This window comes from Rhincodon typus, chromosome 2 (assembly GCF_021869965.1).
Source record: "Rhincodon typus isolate 14 chromosome 2, sRhiTyp1.1, whole genome shotgun sequence".
Classification (NCBI taxonomy): Eukaryota; Metazoa; Chordata; class Chondrichthyes; order Orectolobiformes; family Rhincodontidae; genus Rhincodon; species Rhincodon typus.
Window position 1 is genome coordinate 88,734,425 of NC_063333.1, and position 21,103 is coordinate 88,755,527.

The window sequence follows — 21,103 nt, forward strand, 5'->3', positions numbered from 1 at the left end:
CCCCTCCCCCTTTTCTGATGAAGGTCTAGGCCCGAAACGTCAGCCTTTCTGCTCCTATGATGCTGCTTGGCCTGCTGTGTTCATCCAGCCCTGCACCTTGTTGTCTCGGATTCTCCAGCATCTGCAGTTCCTACTATCTCTTATGTACTAATATGGATTCACATTAGGATGCGTGTTCTTTCTGTCTTGGAATTAGTTCCTATTAACTCCCCTCTTGAGACATTCAAACTAGACGAACATGGCTATATTCTCTCCCTTTATCCTATTTATTTGCCCTAAGTAGTGAATACATTTTAATGGATTCTCAAGTGAATTTGCCAACAACATAATATTGACTGTAGGGGGAAAAGAAGCACTAGAGTTCCTTCAAGAAGGGTCTAGAACAGACCTACATCATCGAATGTAGAAAATATCTTTATGATATTTTCCAGCATAGTATTGATTAAAAACATAAAATTTGATAGGTAGAAGCGAGTGATCATGCCTTACTCTTCTTCTAGTCAAATTACATTCAGGTCCGATGAAGAGTCACTGGACTCAAAATGTTAACCCTACTTTCTCTCCACAGATGCTGCCAGACCTGCTGAGTTTCGTCAGCAATTTCTGTTTTTGAGATCTCCAGCATCCACAGTTCTTTGTTTCAGTTTAGAGTTATTTTCAGTGTCAGTGAAATCTAAAATTTGGGTTTGTACTCCCATAGTTTCTCCCATGACTTTCTAGCCAAATGAGATTCTAAAGCAGAAAAAGGTATACCATTGCTTTCACACAATTATCAATATGTATTCTGCTACCAGCTCTGTAATAAACAGTTATAGATCACTTTTTTATTTAATGATTATTGTAATATGATCATAAGCATCTCCTTGTCTATATTGTGCAATCCATGAGCATTCAATTATCATTACCTAGTTATGGATATTTGTATAGTTTCCTGAGCTTACCGCATTTATGCATGCGCTTACCGCAAGTGCATTGGTACCCCTTTGAAGCTTGTTGTACGGACTGTATTTGGGTTTTGGAGGCTTCCCTGCAGCTCTATCCTTGTGTCTTCTGCTGCTTATGTGCTGTTTTGAAATAAACAGTCAAAAACAAAATACAAAGAAAATCGATGATGTTTTATGGCACAGGAGAACACAAAATTTATTGCATTTAAAAGATTTATCCATCATCTTTTTAAGATTAACCTGTTTGAGTTGTGTTTCTGAATTGACATGCACGTCACAGATTTCACAGTGAAACGTTTTATTCTGCAGGCCGGTAGTGACGCCTTTGTTGGTGGAAGTTTTCCCTTTGACGCCTGGTCTGGGGAATGCCTTAATTGGACCCCCGCCATTTCGGGCTTCCAGCATTGTTTTGTGCTTCGATCCTGTTGAAGTAAATTGTAAAACATCATTAAAACAAAAGGCATTTGGGTAGAGATAGAAACTGATATCTAGGTTGGCAATATTTGACAAATTCTAAATGTGTATTCTGATATTGCACATTATGAAAAAATTAAACTGGTTAAAAGAAGTTTTATCTAGTTTACAGCTTGATGTTCACCAGAAAAGAAAGTGTCATGGAGCTCAGGTTGGTTTGTGAAAGTTACCCATATTGCAGCTAGTAATGAGAAAAGGATGGGTGATGTGCACACTAATTTCCAGACCAACATATGCAGGGTGCCCACATTAAAATCTTGGGGGATTTTGGAATTGTGGACATAGATGGAGAATACAGCGTGGGAGAATCACTGGTTACAATAGGACAGGAAGCAAGAGGGGAGGTGATAGAGGATTATGCATTGACAATTACAGAGAGACAGAAAAGGACTGGGGCAGATAACACACTTTGATGAGTGTGAAGGACAATATTATTGATATTTACTACAATCTTATTGCTATGAATTGTATTCAAGAATTGAGTGGCGGATATGTAGTTGAATTTTAAATGAAAGTTTGAAGAACCTCACAAACAAAAAAAGGGATAATTGCTGGTGGAAATGTGAGGGTGGATTGAGATATCAAGAGTAAAGATAAGGGTAAAGGCAGCACTTCTAACGAACTGGGTCACGAATAGGTGGTAGCTTTCATGAAGATGATGAATTTGATGAAGATTAATAGATAGAAAAAGAACTGTAGGACAGGCTTGAAACAGCATTAGGCCTTGAAGGAGTAAGGCATGTGGCAAGCAGCGGACTAGCAGGATACAGAGCCATTTTTGAAGATTAGCAATTACGCAAGCTCCTTGTATTCGGAATCGGAAATGATTTTGGATCAGAGAAGTAGTTAAAATATTTTGTGAAAAATGAATCCATATTCTCCTGGATAATCTTGGAACAGGAGGAGGATTTTCCAACTAAGTATGAGACATCTGAGCTGGTCAAGACAAATATTATGATGGGGCCAATCAGTTGCAAGCCTGCAATCCTCAGATTACTACTGGCACTTTATTTTTTGAATGGCTAGTTTAAAAATATGTTGGAGAAAGGTTTTACCTGCTTTCTACTTGCAGTGAAATTAAAATTCTCCTTAACAAAAACACACTTAAGACCTTTATACAATTGCAACACCTTTTCTCTGGATACCTATTTTTTGTTCTCTGGTTTCCCAGTGAAATGAGGATGGTGCCAATTAAGACTTGTCCCATGAGGAACAATGCGTTAGACCTTGTGATTAGGCCCACTTTAGATTAATGGAGCTGATAGGAAAAACAGCAAGGCAATGGTGAATCCAAAAATGTAACTGCTTTTTTCTGTTTGATTTGAAGGTCCTTCATTGCAAGTGCTCATATTTCCCCATTGTTTGCAAAACAGGAGTAAAGAATTTTCTCTGGGGAGCGCAGCTGAGAGTAGTAAAATAGAAAGTATTCAATTCCCTATTTCAGAAACTGTGTTCATCTCCAAAAGATGTACTGCACATTAAGTCATTGTATAAGCTATTTACTAAAAACCACAGTATTAAATAAAAGGAGACAGAAAAATCCCACACGAACCACAAAAGTCTTTAATGCAGATTTAAAACTGTGCAAAGAATAAGGGTGTTCCTTCTATAATGAGCCATTCTTCAAAGACAATTAATGCATGAGCAATGGCTGATGATTCATAATGCGAATGAAATTCATGACATGGTAAGAGTACTTGCTGGTGACAAACAGGTCTCTTACTAAATCATTGAGCCTTTTGCATATATTTTACTTATCAAATAGAAAGAAATGATTAATTACAATGTTATTCACTGCAGTTTGTTGATTAAAGAGCTGAAGGCCTTGTTACATATCCAAATCACAGTGAATACTGTTAAAGTTAGGCAATGTAATTTAGCATGGTTGAAACTAATTGATCAGCTAGTTCATTATGTATCTCTAGTTCAAAGATCTATTTTTAATTTAATCTTAGATCCTTTCAATAATTTTCTTGGGTTGGATCCTAGGCATTTCCAGTTAACTGTTTTAAGCCTATACAACACATTTGTCATCTTTAATAATGGCAACAGATTTGAAAAACTTTTTTTTATTAGTTTGCATACTCTGAAAATAATTAATTAATCGATTAAAACCTGTTGTTCATTGTAATAACAAAAAAACAATAACTACAGCACCACAGGGACCCCACAGACTCACTGAATTTTTAAATAATTCTTAGATGTAACGTGGGTGCAGTTGGCAAGATCCGGATTTATTGCTCATTCCTAGTTGCCCTTGAACCCTCTAGGCTATTTTAGAAGATAATTAAGAGTCAACCACATTGCTGTAGGTCTGGATTACAAAGGATGGCAGAATTCTTTCCCTAAAGGACATTAGTGATCCAGCCGATGTCTTTGACACAATTGACAGTGGTCAGATTGTCATGATTTCATAATTTCAAATTACAGTTATTTTAATTGAATTAAAATTTTACCATTTACCATCGTAGAATTTGAACTATGGTGGGGTTCACTAGGGGCCACCACTCTCCAGGTACATCTTGGAATGTAATTGAGAAATTCTGAAGTACTTCATTGCCAGTTCCAAGGCAGAAGCCAGGAGTGTGATGGAATACTCCCCACTTTCCTGGATGAGAGCAGTTCCAAAAACACTCAAGAAGCCTGACACCATCCAGGACAAAGCAGCCACTTGATTGGCAGTGCATGCACTCTCTCCACTCAGTAACAGCAATGTGCACTATTTACAAGTGGTACTGCAGAAACTCATCAAGGCTCCTTAGCACTTTCCAAACCCATGACCACTTCAATCTAGAAGGACAAGGGCAATAGATACATGGGAACACTACAACCTGCAAGTTCCCCTCCAAGCCAAATAACCATCCCGACCTGGAAGCATATCGCAGTTCCAACACTGCCACTGGGTCAAGATATTGGAACTCCCTCCCTAATGGCATTGGAGAACGGTGGTTCAAGAAGGCAGCTCACCACCACCCTCTCAAGGGCAGCCAAAAATGGGCAATAAATGCTGACCCAGCCAGTGATGCCCACATCCCATGAATGAATAAAAAAAAGTAATCATTGCTTTTTTTGTCAGCAATTTCAATTGCTAAATTACTCAGGTTAAGGTCCCATAATGAGCTTTTGTTGACAAGAACAGAATAGCAGAATATTTCCCTGCCATTTGATCTGTGTTCAACAGATTAGGCAGACAGGATCTCCATTCAACATTTCAACTAAAAAAAATAGCTATTATGTGCTTATATCCTGGTGAATAACTAGGAAATAATTATGATGAGAATGCATATCTTGAGTTCCATCTTTATTGCTGCTTGCTGTCAAGTGTAAGTAACAACGTAGCAGTCTACCAGCTGCATGGAGGCAGAAAGAAATCTACTTGCTGAAACTTTGTCAATGTAATTGTTTTCCAACCTATGGGAACCAGAAGGCAAAACAAACGTGCATTATTCAATGGTTTGATTGATCTGTGTTTGATTATCTTGTTCTGGTAACTGATCTACGTATAGTCCACTTAATTGCTTAATCCTATGGATGGAGCTAGAGAGCTAAGTAAACACAGAAGATTGCAAAAACATCCAAAAATCTGAGCTGAGACCATAACTGTGTTGTTGAAAATCCTGAGAGTTCTGAGATATTTTAAAATATTATAAATTGGCTTGTTGTAGATTAGAATTAGCGCTATATTTCATTGAGATAAATCAAACATCCAAGTTATACAGCAATGGTGAACAAATAATAAGTCGGACTTTCAAAAGTAAGGTGCTTCCTCAGCATTCTCTACCCACAAAAAGGTCAGAGAAAAATGTCATCAACCCAGAAATGAGGAGGCAAACGCTTCCTCTGAAAACAAAATGTGGTTGTTGGTGCATCAAAACGCACCTCGATATGCAGCTTAAAGTTCATCTCCATGTACTTGTCCAGTTCCCTTTAAATGCATTTACATTAATCACTTCAACTACTCCTTGTTGCAACAAGTTCCACATTCCAATCACTCTTTGGACAAAGGACTTTTCTCGAATTCTGCATTAGATCTATTAGTGACTATTATTGTATACTTCTCCCCACCCCAAGCAACAAATCGATATATCTTTTCTAAGACAAATCTACTAAACTTTTTCAGAATCTTGAAGATCACTCTCAGGTCTTGTCTTCTTTTTTCTAGAGAAAAGATCCCATATTATTCATTCTTTCCTAATAGATATAGCATCTTAATTCTGCTTTCAGCTCTTGTACCATCTCCTGTGTCTTTATATTCTTTCTATAATATGGAGACTAGCACTGTGCACAATAGTCCAAGTGTGTTCTAACTAAGCATCAACGCATGTTGAACATAACTTCTCTATTTTTCTGTTTGATCTGTCGAGAGATATACCCAAGTACTTGGTATGCTTTTCTTTAAAATTAACCATAAAGTTTAATAGGGCCATTAGCAATTTTTGTACCTGTACCCCAAGACCCCTTTGCTCCTTGAACCAATTGGATCAATATTATCCAAGCAGTATATTTCTTACCAAAATGCACCACATCATATCTATCCATATTAAAATTAATTTGTCCATTACATACCATTCTGCAATCGTATTAATGATATTCCTGCCACAACTGTATCTCTTCATTCTTTGTGACCTTTACATGTTAAACATACTGCTCAAGGTGATTTTGGCAATCTTACAGCAGGTTCAATAAGATTAGCTGCTCTCCTCTACATTTGTAATAATGCATCATGCCTTAAAGTAAACCAACTAGTTGAAATACTTGAGAGTTATAAGTAAATCTCAATTCAATCACTTAGGCTTCCATGCATTTGTAAAATACCCTCTCAGTAAGACGGTCCAGTTCTCATCCTCTCAGGCAGAAGCATATTTCCTGTTTTTAGCTGTAAAATACCTTTATAATATGTTATAAGATTTACCCAAAAACATCCAAAGGCTGTTCACTCACCGCTAACTGCAATTTGAAGTATAAATTACCTGAGTTTACTTGTTCAGACAGAAGTGAAGTCCTAATTAATGTGCATGTATAGATCCTCACCTGCTAGGTTCACAAAGTAGGGACTCCCCATGGTTCTGCTCAAAGTTTTCAACCTTTTAATTTTTCTTGGGCTTGATTCTGCCAGAAATTTGACTGGGAGCTATGCAATGTGAAAACTTAATAAAAAATGCACCACTTTCCAATGTTACATTACAAAGGAAAAGTGCCAACAGAGCAGTGTTGATAAAGGCAACAGAGAATTTCTTAATGTACAACGTGGCACATGGATCTCATTGGCTAAGACAGTATTTATAGCCCAGTGCTAATTGTTCAGATCAGTTAGTCTCAAACACATTGCTGTGGGTCTGAAGTTACATGTAGACCAGGCTGTGTAAGGATGGACAGTTTCCTTTCCTAAAGGACCATTGGTAAACTGGATGGATTTTATGGCAATTGACAGTGGTTACATTGTTGCCATTAAGGTAGTTTCTTAATTCCGAATTTCTTTTATTGAATTCAAATTTTACCATCTGCAACGATGGGATTCTAATGCATACCCGCAGAACATTTAAGTTATTAAACTATGAGCATAGCCAAGGTAAATGGAACGAAACATTTACTCTTTATGGAGGAATCAATGACCAAGAGCATACATTTTAAGGGGCAGGAAGTTTAGGCAGGATGTGAGGAAAACTTTTTTTCACCTCAGGATGGTGAGAATCCGGAACTCACAGCCTGCAAGGGTGGGTGAGGCAGAAACCCTCATAACATTTAAGAAGTACTTAAACTTACAATGCCAAGCCCTACAGGCTATGGGCCAAGTGCTGCAAAATGGGATTAGAATACTTAGGTGGCTGTTTTTGACCAGTACAGACTTGATGGGCCGAAGGGATATTTTCTGTACCATAGACCTCTATGACTCTTACATTAGCCTAAGGTTTTAGATCACTAGTCCAGTGACATTGGCACAATGTCACTGTCTCCTCCTCAGATCAGGATATAGAGGTGAATGGAAGATTTAGAGCTCTGATTGACTGTTTAGATACATTGTAATGAGGTAACGCTGAGAACTGAATAAGGGCAAGCCATCTAAATATTATAGTGTGAAATGATTTGAAATTTATCCCAAAGGTCAGAGCCATCAACATGGGTTTCTCAGTAAATCCATTGTCTGAAGATGAATACAAATTCTGTAAACGAAAATGTTTTACATTATCTGTTACTCTTGGATTAGTTGTAATGATAAACTGAGACAGATTATGCTCGCGTCATGGTGCCTCCATGTTGAGGTGCAGAGATTAAAGAATTGGAGCATGGATCTTCCCGCCTTTCCTGTGACTCTTATTCCTCTTAATTGAGGCTTAACATGTGAAATTAGCCTTGCCAAGATTTTTCATAAGTTACTTCAAGCTACAATTAGGAAATATTAAAATGGTCATCATGTGACTTACAGAAGTTAAACTATATTGGAAAGAATAGGAAAAAAGTGAATGTTTTAGATTAATGATATAATAAACAAGATGATGATGGCCAGTGATATGATACAATACATGATTTTGTATTCACAATGACGGCTGTGGTAGTCCAAATATCCTTGCTTGCACTACATTGAAGAAAATGATCATCAAGCATGTGGACTGACATGTGACTGCAAGGTCAATCACTTTTTTGACAGTATTTTATTCAGTTGAAATGACTTTATAAAAGTTATGTTTAGGGCAGACAGTTGATAGGACAACAACAACACGCTTGTCAATCTTCTCCATCGCTGTTCTTAATCGTGTGTTCAATTCAGTGAAGGGCGTGGGTTATGTTTGGATTTTATAATCAAGGTACTTTTGTTTGATAAACCGGCATTTTTATTCGAAGATTAAATTGAAGGTCTAAGGAAAATGATATGGTATTTCAGACTTTTAAAGAATATTTTATGATCATATTGTCAACACACGCATTACTTTTCTGAATCAAAAACAGAAATTGCTGAAGAAGCAAGTCTGGCAGCATCCATGGAGAGAAAACACAGTTGATGTCTCATATCTGGTGACTCTTCATCAATACTAACAGCAGCTAGGAAAAGGTGGTATTTATGCTGGAGGACAGAGGTCTGCTCACCTCTTGACCCGCATGCCCACTTTCAGCATAAATACTACCTTCTCTTAACTAATATCAGTTCTAAAGAAGGGTCATTGGACTTGAAATGTTAACTTTGTTTTCTCCCCACAGATGCTGCCAGACCCATTGAGCTACTCCAGCAGTTTCCGTTCTTGTTTCAGATTTCCAGCAACCGCAGTTCTTTCTTTTACATTATTTGTCTCTTTTGTTAAGTTACTCAAATTGTCAGCCTAATTATCTTTCATTGCAGTGACCAGGCTTAAAAAAAAAACAAGTGAATGCAGAAATATTGTCCCTTCATCACATTAAGGGTCATTCTACAAACCTAAGCATTTGGGGCAAAAAAAGAGGCACCAAACTTGGCTAGTAAAATGTACAAATGCATATATTGTATGCTATAGAAATATTTGGAGGCAAGTCATAGATGGCTTATAGTATGATATGGATGAAACACAGCACAGGGTGAAACAGGGTTTCAGTTTGCTGTGTAAAGCAACTTAGCTGGGGTTGCTCAAATACTTCAGTGGTTAATTGCTTTGGCACATGATATTAAGCCATAAAGACCAGAAGGCTCAAGCTTTGAACCCTGGTTTTACTGACTGAGGTCTCCCAGAGGAAATCTATCAGCCAAGTCTTCTGTTGCTGGATGATGTCTGGTGAACCTTACATGCTTATGTAGACTTCAGAGGAGGCCTTGGACAGACTGAACTGGAACATTTTTACAGTCAGAAAGCTTGCCGACCCTTCTCGTCTCATATGAAGGACAGCCTAAAGATTGTTTTTGCCCCCTGAAGTTGTTCCAGAGCATGACTCACTGACTTAAAGAACAGAGAAAAAAACACCCTCAACTTTGCTCATTTGATTTATGATGACTGATTTAACATTTGACTGAAGCAGAAAATGACTGGTAGGTGCCCGTTTCATAAGCTTTGTATTTATTCTTAGAGAAATTGGGCCAGGGTTCATAACGGACAGTCGCTGTGCTACTACCAGTTTACACCACTGCTGAGAGTCCTCATAGTCAGAAACCTTCAGTCGTGCATTAGTTCTTTATCGTACTTAAGCCATCAATTCTTACGTTCCTATTTAACACCACATTATTTTTGCTGAGCAAATGGGCTTTCACTGTTTAATCAAAGTATCTTAACAACAAAATAAAGAAGCTCAATTTCTTATGGAAAGATTGTAGTTGAATAAATTTGCTTTGTTTGAAGGCTACTAATTTTAGAATTGGTAGTTAAGAAATCAGATTCCAATAACTTACCACTGTTGTGTGCTTCCAATTGTGAGGCAGAGTTGACAGCCACTTTGCAGAGGGAGCAATAAAGTAACCGTTTTGCTTTTTCTTCTTCTGTTTCCTTGGAAAGGGCTGTGTTGTAGCTGCTCGATGTGAAGGATTTTTCTGACCTGGAAATGGATTCTGTTGTTACACTATCACTTGCTGCCAGTGTTGTCACTTTTGATATTGTTGCTGTCCCTTGAGTGGTGTCTAGAGCAACATAAAGTAAATTTACGAAAATGAATCCAAACAATTTCTGTCACACAGCTAGCTTTCAGTAAATATAGCAAAGATATTAACTGTATTCTAACCAGAAGTCTAATCCATCAACTGTTAAATGCAATTTAATCACTTCACTCTTTCAATACACATTTCAATATTTGGTCATGGATAAGTTGATAATTCTGTTGATATAAGTTGATAAGGATTATTTTAAGGGGAGGCCTTTGGTTCTTTCCCTCTGCATGCTGTTTGAAGTCAATGAATTCCAGCAACAATCCATTGTGTCCTGCAACATTTGTCAATGATTTTCTTCCATAATTCACAATTTTAAAAAAAATCCAGCTGTATTGGAGAACCATCGTGGAAAACTGTTGCGGTATAACTTGATGATGGTTTCCTTCGAATTTACAATGCTGCTATGATAAATGGAACAATGATCCTTTCTCTAATACAGCATGTGAATAAAAACTGGCTAAACCTGAATCTTCTGTGAAGTAAAGTTGATCATCATGCGTTGTCATCTTGTCAAAACCCAATTTATCGTGCCTTTGCAGAGCAAACATTTCCATCTTCTCTAATTTTACTGAAAGGTAGACAATTTAAAGGTGAATTTTAAAATTTTTTTTGGCCCAGTGACGAGCAAGGTATCTGTCACTAATGAGGTTGGTTCAAGCCCCATTCATGTCTGTGATTGGCTCTCTTTCTAATATTCAGGGGCAGTTGCCAGCACTAATTACACTTCCTGAGCAGCTCATCCATTAGACTGTGTTAATTCAAAGAGAGGTTACAGCTACTTAAAGCCAGCTTGCACCTTGTAAATGGAAGATCTGTATCTTATATGATGGATTGTAGAATGTATCTTTCACTGTCTGCCAAGGAAGAAAAGTAGTTGTATTTACGCAGCACCATTCAAGGCCATCAGAATGCCCCAAAACTCTTCACAGCCAATGAAGTACTTTGAAGTTTAGTGACTTTCATTACATAGGAAATGCCAAAGTCATCTTTGCAAGCAAGATCTCACAAACAGCAGTATGAAAATGGAAAATTGAGTAACTGAAAGTGATCCTACTACAGTGAGCTGTGTCATACATAACTTTTTGATGGTTGTTGCAAAGTTAAAAACAAAATTATCCATAAGATTTATGGAATCAATACATCATGAGTTCTGCTTTTATAGTCTAGCACTGGTATAATAATGTTTATAAAATGAAATTGTATGATATTTGCCATTTCTCTGATGGTGCCTGTTCCTTTTGATTGTTTTATTGCACCTATTTATTTTTTGGTTTCTTCCAACAGTGAAAATGTTAGCTAATGTTCCCTTCAGTGTGCTTAATGATAATTCATTTGAAAAATAAAAGCAGAATGTGCAAATAAACAGCAAGGAGCTTATTCTTGTTGCGAATAATGGTTACCATATGCTTGGCAAATAGCTCAGTAACAGTGAAGAAAGTGATGGTTGATTTTGCCAATGCCATAAGTATTGTTTCAACAAGCTGGCAATAATGTAATAACAGAGTTTCAAAATAAAGACACCCAATCTCTTACTCTCTGCGTAGCTTCTGACCATCCCACGTTAGCATCAGAACTATGAGTGCTCCCCTTTGTTGCATCCTATCCTGATTTGCACACACTACAGACACTACACTGTTTAGTGCATGGAGTTGCACACTCAGGACTTGTTACAATTACTTCCTCTTCTTTCTAACAAACAAAAGAGCATCCAAAATACTGTTGCAAACAGAGATCAATGGATTTTCAAGTTCATGCAATCGGATTATGTAATGTGGTGTTTGTAATAAAATATGGACTTTCATTATCTGTTTAAACACCTGAAATCTTCATGGAATAAAATGAATATTAGAAAGGAAGAAAAAAGAACTTAGCTTAAAATGGCCACACCAATCAACTGATTACAGGTTGAGCCATCCCATTAAAACATCATTAAACATGAACCAATCTGAGCTAAAGGATTGTTAGAAAAGGGCATTGAAACTTAAATTCGTACCTCCTGTTCGAATTTTTTTAACCTTTCTCGGTAAGTTTCACATATTCATGATGAAATAAAAACAGAAGGTGCTGCAGAAACTCAACAGGTCTGGCAACATCTGTGCAGAGAGTTAGTGTTTTGAGAGGAAATCACTCTTCTTCAGAACTCTGATGAGCTACAGTGGATTTGTGACAATAGCATAGACAGATGAATATAGCAAACCATAACAGCAGATCTCCTGGCAGGAATAGCTTCAAGCAGGAGCAAGGGTATCAATCAAGTAAAGTCAACAATTCATTTCACTTGACAAAACAGAACACCCTGCTGAACTAATGTTTTCATTGGTTCTGGATCCATAGTCATGCCTCATATGCACCTGATTTTGATATTTGAATGATTTGCCTGATTGGTAAGTTGTAGGAACAACATATTTTATCAAAAGAATATTTGTAAATGAATGTTTTTTTTTTCTCTCTACCATGGGTATGGTATTACCTACAATTATTCATACAAGGAGAACAGAAATGAAATGTGCATGGTTTGTCATTGAGTTGGATGGACTGAGGGGCTATGGAGAGTAGCTGGAAGTAATGAGTTGGCATTGAGTTGGCATGAATTTGTATGGAAGGTGCAAGGGCCCATAGGGTTTGGTGAATGGCAGATTGTGGGGTGACAGCCAGAGAGTCTAATATCTTCTAAATACTACTAGTACAAAGTTCCAGAGAACCAAGTTACACCCTTTAATTAGCCTGCCTGGCACTTGCCGACTCCCGTGAGGTACGCTGCACCTGGGGTCAGTGGGTGTGACTCCATTTGGTAAACTGCACCCCCTCACCCCAGACTGATGAAGCACAAGTTGTGCCCCTCAGTATATTTTCACCAAGACTAACTGGGTGAGTCAAGAAATTTCTCTATTTGATCAACTCACCTTTGGTTGGCAAGATATAACGTACTGTGTTTCATTTATCATCGTGTACCTGCAAGCTGAATTACAACTTGTACCCAACAAATAGCTGCTTTGGTTTGAAAAGTAAATATTCCTCCATTTTGGATAAATGTCAGTTCTTTATAAGAGTTATCATATCAGTCCCCACTGCACATTTCGCTTTCCCTATAGCAGAGTACACTTTTGAGTTTTATTCCATTTGTAAACTTTGAAATGATACCCCTCCACTAAAGTCCATTGTTAATAGTTTTCATCAAGAGCATGAGTGCCATCCATCACTGGAAAATACCACTGCACACCTGAGTCCATACTGAAAAACAACTATCCACTACTGAGATAACAAGGTGTAGAGCTGGATGAACACAGCACGCCAAGCAGCATCAGAGGAGCAGGAAAGTTGATGTTTCGGGTCTGGATCCTTCTTCAGAAATGGCGGGGGCGGGGGGAGGGGTCCCGACCCGAAACGTCAGCTTTCCTGCTCCTCTGATGCTGCTTGGCCTGCTGTGTTCATCCAGCTCTACACCTTGTTATCTCAGATTCTCCAGCATTGGCAGTTCCTACTATCTCTGAATCAATATCCACCACTGAACTCTACTTTCTGTCCTTTAGTCATTTTGATCTCCATACAGCCAATGAGAATTCCTTGCTGTGAACTGTAAATTTACAAATGACTCCATTCTGTGGTGCTGTATCAGAGGTAATTTGGTGCCGGTGGAGTAAAGCTCAAATAAAGTTCACCATCCCACTAATAACTACAACAATGCTTTGATTGACAGGGAAATATGTAATGTCATACCATGATCTGAGAAGAAGGACTGTATATCAGTAATATGGGCTAATTCTGCAATTTTGTTAACATTGCATCCAACATTGGCTTCCAGTCTCTGGCACTGCCTGTGTCTGCATTTGAAGACTAAGCATTTTATAATCTCCTTTCATGGTATGACTTCCTTTGGAAACTAACTACTGATTGCATAAAAACAGTGGAAGCTTTTCATCCTCAGTTTTGAAATAAAACTCAATTGTCATTCTTTATGACTTACATTGCTCTGTCAATCTCAAATTCTCAATAGATTATATTGCCCAAAGTTTGGTTAACAATTCATCTGATATTGCTTTGAAATATAGCGTACTGACATTGTTACAACCCACTACTGCTTAATGAATTTTATAAAACCAAACCTTTATGATGACAGGAAATGCTAGGAACGCTTAGCAGATCTGGTTGCATTTGTAGAAAGGGAAACAACAAGTTTTTTGGATCGATGCTCTTTCCTCAGAATTGGAGAAAATAAAACATTAACTCTGAACCTCCACAGATGCTGCCAGATGGCTGAGTAATTCCGGCATTTTCCATTTTAATCTCAGATTTTCGGGTGTTTACAATGTCAGAAACAGGGAAATCTGAACACTGTTAAATACATGTTCAGTTCAAAAAATGTAAAATTTTCTGTTGCTTGACAACTCAGCCAAATATTTCAATCTCTAACATTGCTTACAGTTGGGACATGGCAGCACAATAAAAAACTCATCAGAACTGCACTGGGAAGACTTACGGAGTATTATGTTAATGTTGTAAATACTATGGAGGTAACAGGGCTGTTGTGAAACTATTTTAGTGGTAATTTTTCAAACATGTAGGGAAGCAGTTAATTATTTTTCCAGCAACAAATCAAAACACTTGACTCTCCCTGAGTATTTCTGTTACAACTTCCAAATCCTTCGGCAATTACTTGTCGCTGTTGTACACTGGAAAATATATTCACAAGAACATAACCTCTGATGCATAATTAGAACATGAAACACAATCTCAATCATGTGGAAGCAGGCCATTTAGTCCAGCAAGTTCACACTGATCCTCCGAAGAGCATTCCACCCAGATCCACCCCCTACCCTATTCCAACAACCTTGCATTTACCATGGCTAGTCTGCCCAGCCTGCACATTCCCTGGACACTGTGGGTGATTTAGCATGGCCAATCCACCTAACCTGCACATCTTTGCACTGTGAGAGGAAACTGGGGCACCTGGAGGAAACCCAGTCAGACACGGAGAGAATGTGCAAACTCCACACAGATAGTCAGAGAAGGCTGGAATTGAAACCGGGTCCCTGGTGCTAGGAGGCTGCAGTGTTAACTACTGAGCCACTGTGCTGCCCTATCAGCACCACAGAAAATCTTCTGGAACCTATTTAAAATGAATAATTCACCACTGGCATTTATTAAAGCACGAAAATGAGTCCATGTTTCAATGTAATCTGCCCATTTGATTTCTCTTCTTCCATTTTCCACAGTATTCCTCCTTAAATTGCTGGCAAGACAAAGTTATCACTTCTTGAATTCTACTTTGATACAAATGTGCAGGACTCCAGAAATTCTCAGATATATTTCTAATTTACCTTTCTTTGGTAGACTTAATAATACATGCAATAAGAAAAAGGTTTTGATCAACTGCATTCCTGCTGTTTTTTGAGATTTTAAAAAATATTCATTCACTGATATGGGTATCCATATTATTGGCGATCATTAATTGCCCAGAGGGCAGTTAAGGATAAACATATGGATGCAGGTCTGAAGTCACATGTAAGCAAGTCAAGGTGAGGACAGCAGTTTCCTTTCCTAAAGGATATTAGTGAACAAGATGAGTTTTCCAGCAATGATTTCATGGTCATCTTTAGACTCTTGATTCCAGATTTCTAGTGGAATTTGAATTTAATATGGTTAATAACAAGGTGGGATTTGAAACCACATCCCCACAATATTACCTGGGTCTCTGGATCAATAGTCTAGCAATAATACCATTAGGTCATCACCTCCAGTCAGCTTTGGAGAGGACTCATTTCCATTTATCCTGTTCAAGACTACTGATGTCAGGGCACAAGTTTGGGGTTTCATAGTGTGAAGTTTTCACTTCTCTAGCTCAATGTGGACCTGGCATATGACTGAAGGTCGGTGTGCCGAGGTGAGGTGCATTGCCATTCAGAAGTGCGGAGGAGTGGGAAACATAGGAACACAGAAATTGCTAGATTAAAAAAAAGACTGAGATCCATTTGGTTGACTTTCTTCCATCATGAAAATCATATTATGCAATAATGAGGAATTTACTGACTAACTGTAGCAATCAATCTCTGTCAAATATTGTGCAACAAATTCAGAAAGAAATAAAATGAGTATCCCAATGGGATTGGGAAGAAGAGGCTTACAGAAAGGCACTCTGCCCTTGCTATCCCCTTCCATGGCCTGTGATCCCTCCCTGAGAATTCTATCCCATCCCACTTACCTGACTGCAGAGGATTTATCCTCTCTATAGGTTTTAGTCAATATTGGCAGTGGCCACTGTTCTTGTTTCAAGTAATATATTTCAGTGGCTGCAACAAACTGAAGCGAAAGAGTTCACTGCAAAGTTAGAGCATAAATGACTATGATAATCAAACTTGTAGATGATATACATTTCTGTATAGAGCTCCTAGTGCCACTACTGGGACTAGAGCCCTAGGGAAGAATTTCCACTCTATTGGGACCTTAATGCAGTGGGAGGCTGGTCATTGTCAAGGTAAGTACCTGTTACCTCAGAATAGTATTAGACATCCTGAGAAGGTGACACAAGTCTCTCATCCATTATTGCCAGTTAATGGGACCCCCATCACTGCTGTTAAACTCCACCCCATGTCTCAAATATTTCACAAACTGCATTCCAAGATGTTACTTACTGAAAGAAATCCATTGGCTTTGAACTTGAATTATTCAATAATAATTGCTTCACCTATGTTCCTCGGGTGTCTGTTCCAGATTGATTATTTGCTCACTGAGAATATTTTTGCTGCAGATTCATTTTGACTTTATTTCTCTTCTGGCTCAGGCTGTCTCATCTATTACAACTAATCCAGACAAGGTGAAATAGCTCATCATACTTCATGTTATCTCATACTTTTAGAAGCCTGAAAGCAACCATGTCACCTCACAACCTTTTCTTTTACAATGAACATACTAAATTTGCATAGTATCTGATATAATCCAATCTCTCTATCCTCTCAATCACTCTGTCTTCTCTTTTTTGTACTAGCAATAATAATAACAATTTTACTCTGATAGTACCTTTAATATGTTAAAACATCCAAGTCATTTCACAGGCACATAATTGAACAAAATTTGACACCAAATCCACTGATGTTGAGACTTAGTTGGGTAGAAATGGGTCATAAGCAGAATCTTAGTGTAAGAGAAAAAGGTAGAGGGGTGCGGAACCCTAGGGGCAAAACTGTTAAAGTACTGGCGCTATTAAATTTAGGAATTCTACAGAGATCAGAATTAGATGAGCACAGATAGCTTGGAGGGATATTGAACTGCCGGAGATTACAGATGTAGGGATGGACAAGGCTATGGAATGATTTGAAACAAAGCTGAGGATAGTAAAATCAAGACATTTCTGGAGCCAATGTAAATAATCAAAATATAGGGGAAATGTATAAATGGATCTTGGTGCAACTTAAGACTTTGCACAAGCTTAGATTTATAGGGAATATCCCAGAAAGCAATGGAAGAATCAAGTCCAGAGGTAACAAACATATGGATGAGGGTATTGGAAGAAGCTGAGCTGAGGCTGCTTTAATAGTTTTTTGTTCAGTGATGATCAAGACTATACACACAGTATTCTAAGTGCATTATACCAATGATGGATAAAGTGGCTGACCATCCTGGTTCAGGATTGATCTTTGACGACATCTCAATATCTAATCAGATTGACTCAATGCAGATAGACTCCAAAAAAGTACATCACAGAGGAATTTACAGTTCTTCCATCTGAAGCACAAGACAGTAGTCTGCAGGTGCAGTCAGTAAGTAAGAACACAAGTGGAATTTTGGTCTTTATAGCTCAGGGTTTGGAATTTAAAAATAGGGAAATCTTGTTACACAGTGTGTCAGGCTGCAACTAGAGTACTGTGTAAAGATTTAATCTTCATATTAAAGAAAGATATATTGGCATTGGAAGCAGTTCAAAAGAGATGCACGAGGCTGATAACTGAGATTGAAGCGTTGATTTATCAAGAATAGCCAAACAGGGTAGGACTTTATTCATCAGGAATTTAAAAGAACACAACTGATATTCTTGAAACAAACCCAGTTCTGAGGAAGGGTCACCGGACCCAAAACGTTAACTCTGTTTTCTCCTTCACAGATGCTGCCAGACCTGCTGAGCTTTTCCAGCAACTTTGTTTTTGTTCACAATTCGGAGGGGCTTGAGTATAAGATCAGAGGGCATAGTCTCATAATTAAGGGGTGCCAATTTAAGACTAAGGTGAGGCGGAATTTTTTTCTCTCAGAGGGTTGAGTGTCTTTGGAATTCCCTCGTCACAGAGAGCTATAGGGACAGAGTCCTTGTATATATTGAAGGCTGAGATAGATAGATTCTTGATCAGTTGGGGAATCAAAGGTTGTGACAGAAAGAGCAAGAATGTTGACATGAGGAGTGTCTGATCAGCTATGACCCTTATGAATGGTGGATCAGGTTTGAAGGAATGAATGGCCTACTCCTGTTCCTTTTTCTTATGGTCTAAGACCTTTCCTCCCATTAGCACCAATCTCATCCTAATATCTTTGGGATGCTTAGAGTGCTTCCACCATGAAGAAATATTGGTTTAACTTATTTGGCATTTCCCTGTTTCCCTGTTATCAATTCACCAGTTGCATCCTCTAAGGGCCCCACATTCATTTTGGCTACTCTTTCTCTTCACAGCTGGCCTTTGGCCTACCATTAGTTTTTCCTGCATAACATGCCTTAGTTTTTGATTGGCTATACTTCTTGACTTTCCTTGTTAATCATGCGTCATTCATCCATTTCATCCTTGTGTCCAGAATACATTTTCACTGAGCATTATAAAATATCTGTTTAAAAGTCTGCCACTGCTCAGCCACTGACTTTCTCCTTAGTCTATTTTCCCAGCCCCTTTAGACAACTCTTCCTTCATACCTCTGTAGTTGTGTTGAAGCTAACACTGGTTTGAGTCTCGAACTGTGCTGTTCAAACTGAATTTGAAATTCTATCATGTGTTCACTAACCCCTAGAGGACACTTAACTCTTATTAATCCTTCTTCATTACACATCACTAGATCCTAAAAACACCCCATTCCAGGTTAGGTTGTGCAACTTATTGCTTGAAGAAATAATCCCCAATAGACTGTGTGAATTTCTTCTTACATGCCTCTTTTATTTGCTGATTCATGGTTTTTGCTAAACTGAGGCTTTTCTTCAGGAGCTTTTTCGCTTGTTATTCCATAGTTCCAGAAAAATTGATTCCACACTCCAACCTAGGGCCAACTGAAATCAGAGACCACATATTTGCGGCTTATTACTTTCTCCATTTTCTACTAAGTGTCAATTGTATTGTGTAATTATTGCCTCTATCAGGGTATTTTTATCTGATGCAGCAATGTTGATGTTATTCTTCACAACGTAAAAAACTAGGATATGAGCAAAATAGTATTGAAAGATCCAACAGAATTTTATTACGCACTGATATAATCACAGGCATATTCAGTTTAATTTTAAAAAAGTGACACGCTTCCACTGCATGTCATGTTTCAAGTGTGATAGTTATGCCCTCATGTCACATGCTATAACACAACAAAGATACTATGAGCATGATTCTTAATGTTATACTAACATACTAACGATGGCACATGACAAAAAATGCATATTAGTTGTAATTAATTGTAGGGAAGCAGTAAGAAATAACTAAGGATATAATTGTGCGATTAAAAAAATGATAGTCTGAAAGGATGATTGTTGGGTTAGGAGGCCTGTGTTTGTCAAATGTACCTTTGTAAATAAGTGCTTATAAAATTATTTAAAGACTGGCTCCACTTTTACCCTTTACAGTCGAGCCTTCTGGTGTGTAATATAATGCAGGGGATGGCTGCCTATCGTTAAAGTTCGAAAACTATGAAAATAATTAAGACAGATAATTCAAATTCTAGTTGCATTCGTGAAAGATGGTAGAAAGTGTAATTTGTCAGGGTATCTTCTGATACTTCTGGGGTCTGAATCATATGATCAGTGAAAGGATAAATATTTGATCATAGGTTACATCCTTAACAAAGAGAAAAAAAATTATGGCCTTAGAATTTACATTTCCTACAAGACAAAAAAAAAGAAATGCATGTGAGCTGGATACTTGTCAGTTGGATAGTGAATAAGATTTAGAATTTTTCTTTTAAGAATTCAACAAGTCTCCAAAAATTGTTTTGTTAAATGCCTATGAGGCATAGGCAGAATTTAATAGATTTCAGAAAACTGATGGTCATTCCATGAAAGAATATATCATTAGCTTTAAAATTGCATTAAAAAAATTAACAAAATTCACACTAGGGATCCTTGACATAGTTCTACTTTTAAATTCCTTGTACCTTGTAATGACAGGCTACAGATTCTAACAGGTGTTTAGTTCTTGAAGAAGATCACACACTGAACCAGCAGTCTGTTGCATTAAGAAAAAAAGTCCTGAGAAAATACTCAGACGATTCAAAGTTCAAGGAATAATGAGACATTCTGGAGTGTCCATTCCAAAGAATTTTAAACTCAATGGTTGCCAGTTTTCAAAATAGTTCAGATAGTGAATGTAGATATCAAAGCAATGGAAGAATTAATAAAAGGGACAAAGATGATGAAAACACTTTCAGCAAATCTGGCTAAGAGAACAGAAGACAAATTTGGAAATCCATTTTATAGGCAAATCAATTTCAAGAATATCCAAGGAACAGTTAATATATTCTTTAGGAATGGCTAAAAGTGCCACTTTTGGGCAGTTGATCCCATAGTGAAGGGTAGGTTCCTCAAGACAAGAAAGACGATCGTGGTAATGGTCAATCTGAACATATTCTGCTGCTGACAAGGTGTTTTATTCCTGTGATATTTCAGTCATACTGTTGTTTAATGCGTATTATTAGATGGTTCTAGCATTTTTACTGTCAGTGGAACAGTTTGGTTCAAATGTTACTATTTTGATTAAGTGGTAAGGATCGTTAAAAAGTTGTAGAGTATAAAACACACTGCTTGCTTTAGGATTGGTGGTGGCAACACATTGATATCACTGAGAAGAATTGTAATCCAAAGCAAAATGACTGGAGTAAACCATTTTATAATATTTATGTAGCCTACATGAGATATCAT

The 21,103-nt window shown here is 37.7% G+C and overlaps 1 protein-coding gene across 2 annotated transcripts in view; it reads right to left on the reverse strand.

Moving 5' to 3' along the window:
* LOC109913710 (zinc finger protein 385D) overlaps positions 1-21,103 on the reverse strand; it is a 360,208-nt gene that overhangs the window by 7,259 nt on the left and 331,846 nt on the right. For both annotated transcript variants that reach the window (XM_048618223.1, XM_048618215.1), the window contains 3 exons: positions 9,766-9,990; positions 1,185-1,366; positions 963-1,064 (listed from right to left, as the gene is read on the reverse strand). In XM_048618223.1, the coding sequence (XP_048474180.1) occupies positions 963-1,064; positions 1,185-1,366; positions 9,766-9,990 (509 nt within the window). The remainder of the gene's footprint in view (positions 1-962; positions 1,065-1,184; positions 1,367-9,765; positions 9,991-21,103) is intronic.